The 10,398-nt window shown below is 33.9% G+C and overlaps 1 protein-coding gene across 1 annotated transcript; it reads left to right on the top strand.

Annotated features, from left to right (window-relative positions):
* The first annotated feature begins 2,904 nt into the window (after nucleotides 1–2,904).
* On the top strand, nucleotides 2,905–5,670 carry LOC115724082 (uncharacterized). The gene is made up of 2 exons (XM_061106237.1): nucleotides 2,905–3,213; nucleotides 5,611–5,670. The coding sequence occupies exons 1-2, from the start codon at nucleotides 2,905–2,907 to the stop codon at nucleotides 5,668–5,670; spliced, it is 369 nt and encodes a 122-aa protein (XP_060962220.1).
* The last annotated feature ends 4,728 nt before the right edge of the window (nucleotides 5,671–10,398 follow it).

The raw sequence follows: 10,398 nt of genomic DNA, 5'->3' as shown, positions 1-10,398 counted from the left end.
TATATGTAAAATTACATTAAGTTATTTTGTTTTATTTTTTTAAGTATTTTTACGTATAATTATAAAAAATTAAAAATATTTAGCAGGGCCATGGCACCCTCTTGCCTCCCTAGTTTGGTCACTACATTATAATATTTGTTGTATTTAATTATAATATTAAATTATAAAATATTTATAGATTTATTTTATTATTTGATAAATTAAAATAATAATAAAAATATTAATTAAATATTAAATTTTACATTAAATTTTGTAATTGTGCACAACAATATAATGCTAAAAATTGATGTTAATCTATCTGAAAATTATTTTTGTGACAAATATATCACTAAACATGGTCTTAGGTTCGATCTGGTAAATTATTTTTTAATTTTTTTTTTGATGTGTTTGTGTGGTCATATTGTTATATTTCTTAGGTCAAAAAGAATTATTGTGTCTAATAAATGCTCTTAATAAGTTTTGTTTTGTCTCATAGTTACCTAGGATTCCACACACTACTGGTGGTTAAGTGTGTAGGACCATTAATTAATAATCGTGAAGTTGGCTCCATCTTATTAGTAAACATACCCATTAAAATTGTAGTTGAAATATATGCATGATTTGCCCAAATATTATTGATTTTTTTTTTTTGGAGATAATAATATATTATCTGATTGAAGATTATGTTTTCGGTGGTGGATTCATTAACATATAGCAACATTATCTCAGATTGATTTTTAATATTTCGTTCTACTATAAAATTTAATATTAATTAATACTTCTATTAAAAATATATAAAAATATTTATAATAATTTTATTATGAAAAATTTAAAAAGAAAAATATAAAAAATTTAGAGTAATTTGCGGTATAAATATTTAAATTTAATGTAAATAAATACTTGAGTTTAATTTTTAGTGGTAATAATACTTAAGTTATAATTCTGAAACTTCTGTATGTACCTAATTGTTAAGTGAAGTAAATTACCACGTGATAATCTTTGATTGGTCTAGGTCATTAAATTTTTATTTTAAAAAATAATTTAAATATATCAACAAGAAAATGACACGTGGATAATGACTTGACATTTAACGGTCATGTACCTACGGAGTTCCAAAAATATAACTCATGTATTATTACCGCCAAAAATTAAAATTAAGTATTTATTTGCAACCGATAATTAAATTTAGGTATTTATGCCGCAAATTACTCAAAAATTTAATGTTTAATAATTCTGTAACTAAATATAAAAATAACATGATTAAAACATAAATATAAATAAAAACTATTGTATTTATAGTGATTTAAATTGTTAAGTGAGCTATATTTTAGTTTTACATTATTTATTCGTACAGTAGAATTTTTATTTAAGAATACTATATTCAAGAATAATCTAAATTTATTATAATAAAATTAAGTTCTAATTTGAGTTGGTTATAAATAAGAATAACTTCTAAATTATAATTAATTATATATTTATTTAAGTCTCGTATTAAGAAAGTATACATCTATATAAGAATAATAATATCTTAATAAAATATATACATATAGTTTGTAAATTTATTTATGTAGAATTAATAATTTTATTCTAAATAATAATACATGTATAAATATTATATTTATTTAAAAATAATTTTATTATAATATAGTATTAAGGATTATGTAATATTCGAAAGTTAAAGTTTAATTGTGATTAATTAAGCATGTTTAATGAAATATGAAGTAATATAGGTATAAGGAGAATAAATTGAGTAAGATTTTAATCTTACTAAGTTAATATGGAAAGATATGCTTATTTTAATAAATGAAAAAATTAAGCATGATTTATTAATTATGGAGATTTTATTGGACTATATATTATTTAAATATTAATTGAGAAATAAAATTTTTCAGGTCCAGCAATAGTAGAAACTTGATTGATTGGTTAGAAATATCACGACAGTATTAGTGGGTATTGTTGTGGTATTGGGAGATTATATTTCATACTTGAGAATTATGGAGTAAGATGGTTATTGTTAGGTTATATTTAGCTTATGTTTCGGGTTTGATAAGTAAGCATTTTCTCGGTTATTGGTATCTTTTGGAGCGGTTTTACGCTTGATTTTCCTTGTTTCAGGTTCCCGGGGTATCAAAAGTCAAACTCAGTCAATTGATTAAAAGACGGGACAAACTGGCAAAAAATTAGAAAAATCTGCTCAAGTTGTGTCAGTAGTCGCGACTACCAATGAGCCAGGTCGCGATCCTTTTCTGTGGTCGCGACCCTGGTCGCGACTTGGAGGATTTGGCAGAAACTCGATTTTTCGAGTTTTGCCTGTAGTCGCGACCAGCCTATAAGCTAGTCACGACTGGGTACGGAAAAACGTAGTTTTGACCTAATTCAGATTTTTTCTCAATTAGAGGCACACCTTTCATCCCTACATAAGGAATACGACTCAGAAGGTCAAATTAAGCGAAAATAGACCTGAAAAGTGGATGAAAGTGGAGAGGAAGCTATCTTGAAGGCCCGGAGCGATATCACCTTCTAGTTTCTTTCTTTTACCCTTATTCTTTCTTTTATCTCCGCTTCATTCAAAAGAACATCTTCACTCGGTTTGGTACTCCCCGAGCAATCATAAGCGATGAAGGTAGTCACTTCTGCAACAAACAGTTTGAAGCACTCCTTTCAAGATATGGTGTCCGACATAGAACTGCTCTACCGTACCATCCCCAGAGTAATGGCCAAGCTGAAATTTCTAATGGGGAGATAAAGATGATTCTGGAGAAAACAGTGCAGAGATCAAGGAAAGACTGGTCAAGAAAGTTAGATGACGCACTGTGGGCGTATAGAACAGCATTTAAAACACTGATTGGCATGTCACCATATCGGTTGGTGTTTGGAAAAGCTTGTCATTTTCCGGTGGAATTAGAGCATAAGGCCTTCTGAGCTATGAAGACTCTCAACATGGAATTGAAGGCTGCAGGAAAGAAAAGACTACTGCAATTAAATGAAATGGAGGAGTTTCGTAATGAGGCTTATGAGAATGCTAAGATCTACAAGGAGAGAACCAAGAAGTGGCATGACCAAGGCTTAGTTAGGAAGGAGTTTCAACCTGGGCAGCAAGTGTTACTTTTCAATTCAAGGTTGAAATTGTTTCCTGGTAAGCTAAAGTCAAGGTGGTCAGGACCATTTACTGTGGTCAAGGTGTTTCCCTATGGAGCTGTGGAGTTGAAAGGTGAAGGTCCAGCAACTTTCAAAGTTAATGGACAACATTTAAAGCTCTACTTGGGAGGTCAAATTGACCAAGCCAAGTTCGCCATTTTTCTGGCGCCTCTCTAAACAACAACTCAGCATCCGGCTAGATGACGATAAAGACAGCGCTCTTGGGAGGCAACCCAAGTGTTTTCTTTAATTTTTCAGACTTTTTATGTTTTTAGTTTATTTTTTAGTATTTCTTGTATTTTAATTTTTTTTAGTTAAGTACCAGACATTATTTTTTCCAGTTGAATCGTGAAAAACATGAAAAAAATAATAATAATAATTTTTCGGGACTGGGAGCCTAGTGGTCGCGACCACCAGGTTCTTGGGTCGCGACCATTTTTGGTAGTCGCAACCCTGGTCGCGACCTGGGACTTTACAGAAACGAGTGAAATTTTAGCTTCCAGTGGTCGCAACCAGGGCCTGTCATAGTCGCGACCCTTTTTCATAGTCGCGACCCTAGTCGCGACCACCCCAATTTCCAGAAAGCAGGGATTTTTCGAATTCAAGCTAGTCGCGACCAGCTCGCAAATTTCTTTGAATACCCCATCTTTTCCCCCCATTCCAACCCTACACCCAAATTCAAACTTCTCAGCCGTCCCAACACTTTTCATTCAAAGAAATTTCAAATTTCTTCCCCAAATCTTCAATTCTTTCATCTTCAAACCAATTTCTCAATCCTAATCCATCCTAAAACCTAATTTCACTCATCAATCTACACTTTCCATCAAAAACCACCCACATACTCATCAATATTACCCCAAATTCGAAAATACCTTTATTCTTCATCTTCAACGTAACACCCTAACTATCTTAGGCGAATTACGTGATTTTTAAACGTACTGTGCAGCTCGTTGCTAATCAACGAGATTTATGGAAAAACGTGATTAATTAAAATTTTGCTTTTTAATTAAACTTATAAACCATATTACAAAAGACTCGGGATCCCGATTATAAAATCATTTACAAAAAGATTTAACTGTTTAACCATTACATAAAAATAAAAGTCGTCTAACGACCGATTACAAAAATTCAGCCTTCTTGTCCCGAGGATCGTACGCTCCAGCCTAACCGCCCCGAGCATGTACAATCTCATAAGCTCGCTCACGGTCCATCGGTATAGCCTTGCCTTTACCTACACATAAACGTAAACCGTGAGTCGACGGACTCGCAAGAAAAGCATAATAATATCATACATAATTCTAAGCTCGCCGTGTCCAACACGATGCCGAGTCCCGCTCTTGCCATGTCCAACATGGTACCGAGCCACTCTTGCCATGTCCAACATGGTACCGAGTTTTGAACGTTCACAGGGACGGTACTATTGACAAGTATCCTCACGATCGGTCGAGCCGGTCATACTCATTCTTGGTCATACTCCGGCCTGTACCGACGGGATAGGTCAATAGACCTTTGAACCACCAACCAAATGTCGGCTGATCGGTCGAACCGGTCATACTCCATTCTTGGTCATACTCCGGCTCGTACCGACGTGACAGGGTTGGATGGTTCGAAGCCTATATACATAACTAATGTAATCTAGCAGGCTTCCTACATGCACGCTAAACATGTAATCTACATATGCATACTGTTATACTAATCTTACCTGGATTCCGATTTCAGGTGTGCGGTCAACCCGACCGGAACCGAAGCCGAGCGGCGGACATCGGCTCCTAAACCATAAAAATCACAACGCTATAAGTGACACGCTAAATCACTTCCCGGGGACTTAAACTAGGAACTAAAAGTTTCTCTATCGATAAAAAGCATGGCAATACCCCTAAAAACATAAAAACGAGGAAAACATGGGTTCTGAAAAATTCCCCAACCGGTAGACCGGTTGCCCAACCGGAATTCCGGTTCTGGGAATTACTGGACCCTCATCCGGAATTCCGGTTGCACAACCGAATTAGGTTCCTCGCAGAATTTCTCAAAAATTCCTAACTCAACCAAATCAAACCCAATTGGTTCCAAACCTTCCGGACACGCTCTAAATACCCCAAAGAACAAATCTAAGGCATCAAACTAACCCAGAATTCACAGATACACAACTTGCCATTAAAGCTCAAGCTTTGAGTTCTAAACTCAAACTTGAGCAATTCCCACAATCATGCATTCAAACAAGCTAGAATCTACTAAATCATGCATAAATAAGCCTCTGAAATCAAGTAAAATCATGCACAACAACCCAGCAACAGATTCACAATATTTTTACCAAAATCACATATTTAAGCTTAAAAAATTCCAAACCTTGAACAACACAACTAGCATGCATTTCAACCTAACTAAACATAATTAATCCAACATTATGAACATAAAAACAACAACAATCACAAGCAGCAGCAACAACATCCAAATTAACATGCATTTACTCATATTTTTCATCAAAAACTCAAGGAATTAAGGAAGGGAGAAGATGAGCTAACCAAGCTTGCAAAGGATCTTAAGAGAAGATGAATTAACAAGCCAAAACCAAAGGAGAAAACCCACTCCTTGTTGCTCAATGCTTGGCCGAAAATGGAAGGGAAAGAAAGAGAGAGTTCTCTTTTTTCAAAGTTTTCTAATATTTTGCTAAGTGTAAAATTTGAGAGAAAAAGAGTTTTAATGCATATAACACCTTATTTCAGCCAAAATAATTATTTAAAAAAATAAACATTTAATCCATTTAATAAATCACATAAGACAAAACACTAATGGGGCAAAAAGACCATTTTGCCCCTCCACCATAAAATCACATAAATCATACTAAAGGGGTATTTTGGGAAATTCTAAATTCCCGGCCATTCCCGACATTCCCAATGTCTAAAACCCGTCCCCAAACTACTAACATACTAAGTTGTGATTTCTACTGAGCCAAACGCCGAGTTCCAAAATACCGGGCACCGGAAATGCAAAATATGAAAAACTACTGATAACATAATCATGCATTTCTGAATTCCATAATTAACAGTAATAAATTATTTAAATAGCTATAAATAATTTCCATAATTAATCATAAACAATTGCTAATTTCCAAATTAACTAAGCGGGCTTTACATTCAACCTCAAGTTTTCAAGGACATTCAACAATGGAGGTAGAGTAAAAGCTTCTTTGGGTTTGTAAGTAGCACTTCCTACCATATTAAGGGATTTGATTTACTATTTATAAATTTTGGGTGGTAATAGTGCATATTGTGATAGAATTGTTGTTGATATTTGGTTTGTTGGAATTGTATTGTGGTATTGTTGTTGATATTGGGTTTGTTGGTGTGGATTGTAAATTTTTGGGATATAAAAAATTAAGGGGAGGTGCTGCCCAATTTTTCTTAGAATTATTTTGAAAAAAAAAAAGAAAAACAAAAAAAAATCAAGCAAAAGAAAAAAAAAGAAAAAAAAATATTATTATTTCTAAGAAAATGGCACCAAAAAGAACTAGGCACGTTGAAGAAGGTTCGACATCAAACCCACAAACTACGGGTTTCGATAGAACCCAGTTTGTCAATGAGGAGGCTCAGAATCATTTCATGAGGCTAAAAATTAGGCCTTACATTGAAGACCGGGGTATTGAATTCCCTGAAAATCCATTGAGGCGTCAACCTAGGTTCGAAGCAATTCGGGCTCAAATTGAGAGGATGAGATGGGGTAGTATTGTGGATGCTTGGGGCCGGGATAATGTGACTATGGCATGTGAATTTCTCGCCAATTGGCCCGAGGGCAGGAATGGGGAGGTGAAGGTGTGGGGAAAGAAGGTTCCCGCCACTGCTGATGCATTTAATGTTATATTTTCTGTCCCGGATTATTCTAGGGAGGAACAACGCCTCCGAATTCTTGAGGAGGAAGAGCAGTTTGATTTGGTGGATGTGGCTGAAACAGTAGGATTTCCGGGGTTGAGGTTCCACGACAATGATGGCCAAGATGGGTCGCCAAACATCCTACATAGGTGTGAAATAAACCTGGTTATTGGTGTCTTTTGGAGTGGTTTTACGCTTGATGAAAAGTCAAATTCCTGGAGTATCAAAAGTAAAATTCAGTCAATTGATGAAAAGACGGTACATCCTGGCGAAAAATCGGAAAAATCTGCTCAAGTTAAGTCAGTAGTCTCGACTACCAATGAGCCAGGTCGCAACCCTTTTCTGTGGTCGCGACTTGGAGGATTTGGCAGAAACTCGGTTTTTTGAGTTTTGCCTGTAGTCGCGACCAGCCTATAAGCTAGTCGCGACCGGGTACAGAAAAATGTAGTTTTGACCTAATTCAGATTTTTTCTCAATTGGAGGCACACCTTTCATCCCTATATAAGGAATACGACTCAGAATGTCAAATTAAGCGAAAATAGACATGAAAAGTGGATGAAAGTGGAGAGGAAGCTATCTTGAAGGCCCGGAGCGATATCACCTTCTAGTTTCATTCTTTTACCCTTATTCTTTCTTTTATGTTTAGTTTTGTTTCAGATTTAATCATGGATGTTATTATTGTTTTTATGAGCTAAATTTCCCATTTAGGGAGGATGATGAATGTTGTTTAAGTTTTTGCCTAGTTAATAAATAATTGTCATTCCTCCATCTTGATTGTGAAAACTATCTATATTTGTGTTTAATTTTCATGTGCAAGATTGATCACCTTTTACATGTTTTATGATCTCAATTCGAAATCTAAAAAGTGAGAATTGAGAATGCTAAAATTGGATAGTCTAGGTTTTGATGTGAAACGAAAGTATTTACATAGCCTTAGTGATAATTAGATTATTGCTTAATGCTGATTTCATGTTGGTTTAATTAAGAAGTTAATTAGAGAACATGAGATTTAGAACCTAAAAGATCTGAAAAGAGTTAGGTTAATTTATAATCTGTCATTCACTTCAAGAAAAAGATAGCAATTAGGCATTAACATTGGTAACTTAACAACAGGATTCTCCTCCCTAATCTCTCATCTTGATTAATCTTCATTTGTTATCTTAATTTTCTGAATTGTCCTATTAATTTCACAAAAAGTATTATTTTACTAGTTAGAATCATAAGTATAATTTAGTAGTAATTAGTCCAATTCCCTGTGGTTCGACCTCACTTGCGTGAGCTACTACTTGACTGCGTATACTTGCGTCGTGACCATAATTTTCGTAACAGTTATTTATTAACGATCGAATTATCCTTAAGGTTAATATAGTGTTGTGTTTTATGGTGGGGGCAATTTGGTAATTGCAAAATTAGTTAGTAAATGAGAGTTCTATTTACACCCCATAAAATGATAAATATACTGTGTTTAGAAATTTTTTAAGTGTAAATAAAATTTCTCATAGTAAGTAATCTTTTAGTTTTAAGTGAATTTTGTATCTTCATCCTTCTAATATTATTAAGTTATAGATTAAAGCTTCAATTCTGTAGAAGCAATCCAAGGCAAAATTACACTTAGACAAAACTTTTTTTCTCTTCACATTTCTCTTTCTCTCTCTCTCTCTCTCTCTCTCTCTCTCTCTCTCTCTCTCTCTCTCTCTCTCTCTCTCTCTCTCTCTTTTAGTTCAAGGAAAACCAGAAGAAAACCAACCCTTTCATCAATTATTCTCTCTAATTCTTGCCAATTAATTATGCATAGGAGCTGAGCAAGATTGGGGGTAAACTTTCTTTACTTTCTTTGTGATTTTAAGGCTTAAAAGTTAGGTTTTGGTGAATTCTGGTCTGAGAACTTTTAGTTGGTTTAGAATTGGTTTTTTTTTTGGTTGTTTAGCTTAGAATTAAGGTTTTATTGCTAGTTGTGCTGAGGCTTAGAGCTTGAGTTTTTGAAACTCAAAGCTGAGCTTTAATGATGAATTTGAGCATTATGTGTAATTTTGAGTTTAGAGTTGTTGGGTAAGTTTTATTTGAGTGATTGAACTATTCTAGAAGTATTGATGTTGTTTGGTTTGGGTATGGGGCAAAATTGAGTTTGAAAACTCGAAGTTTTGTCTACTGGTGCGATTTGATGGACCAGATGGGAGCCGATTAATCGGAACCTATAGATTCGGTGAACTGGATGGGGTTTCAAAGGACTGGTTAGGACCATATTTGTGTGCCCAATTTTTGTATTCTCTCAATATTTAGAGTATTTCCACGCTTTTTATCAATAGAGGAACTTTCGGTTTTAATTTTATGCCTATAACAAATTAAAATGAATTATTTACTAGTTTACCACTGTTGTGACATAGGGCCCAAATCGTCGAGTAATTTTCACTTAGGTTGATTGGCACGCTTGAATTATGACTTGAGATAAGAAAAGTACAATTGTACCACATAGCATGTCCATATATGATTCCATCATTACCGTTCATAAGATAGAGTTATTACTCTATTTTGAAATTGTTGTTAGATTTCTTACATATTGATTGTCTTATTAGGCAACGCTATTGACATTGGTTGTCATATTAGGCAACGGTATAATAGAGATTTATTAATCTATTTTGAAGTCGTTGTTAGATTTCTTACATATTAGTTATTTCATTAGGCAACGATATTGATATTAGTTGTCTCATTAAGCAACGTGTTAGGTTATTTTTAGTATTAATTTTAGTATATTTTTAATTTAGTTTTAATCGTGTTTGGAGCATTTTTACGCTTGTTATCTTTTATTTTTGCAGATTTAAAATAGAAGAAGATTAGAAAATATCAGAGAAAAAGATGGAAAAAAGATATAAATATCTCACAAAAAGATGATATTTACAATAGAGAAAATTGTGCAAGAAAATAAAGCTGAAACTTCAAGCCTGAATACGACTATGTTCTGATTAGATTTTGGAAAAAGTAAAAGCATAAAAGTTCTAGATCTCTCTTTTATCTTTCCGGAACATCTTGAATCGTCCAATTCCAAGCAATATCGAGAGAGTAATGGCCAAAATACTATCAATCGACGCAGTAGAAAAAAAATATCTCGTTTGAGGTTTCCCAAAAATTTAAATTCGAATGGGAATTTAAACATGTGCGTTTTTTCCATATTTTTAGGCCTTCAATGCCTATATAAAGGGAAGAAGGGAGTTGATTTCAGGAAACAATTTCAGAGAGAAAAAAAGAGAGAATACAGATACAAAGTGGAGAGATCAACTGCAATATTGGAAGCATTTTTCAGAGGGTTTTTAGCATTCTTCTCTTCTCTATTTTCATCTCTTTTCTTAAAGTTAATATGTGTGATTGTGCTTCCATGAACATGTGTAGCTAAACACTTTATTAGGGTTAGATGGAGATT

Source organism: Cannabis sativa, chromosome X (genome assembly GCF_029168945.1).
Source record: "Cannabis sativa cultivar Pink pepper isolate KNU-18-1 chromosome X, ASM2916894v1, whole genome shotgun sequence".
Taxonomy (NCBI): domain Eukaryota; kingdom Viridiplantae; phylum Streptophyta; class Magnoliopsida; order Rosales; family Cannabaceae; genus Cannabis; species Cannabis sativa.
This window is presented reverse-complemented; position numbering and strand designations above follow the sequence as displayed.

What these genes read in the sequence shown, in the direction of transcription:
- LOC115724082 (XM_061106237.1), top strand. Translation starts at nt 2,905, where the DNA reads ATGAAGACTCTCAACATGGAATTGAAGGCTGCAGGAAAGAAAAGACTA. An exon ending in AAGGTCCAGCAACTTTCAAA is followed by an intron (nt 3,214 to 5,610) that starts GTTAATGGACAA and finishes CAAAAACTCAAG; the next exon opens with GAATTAAGGAAGGGAGAAGA.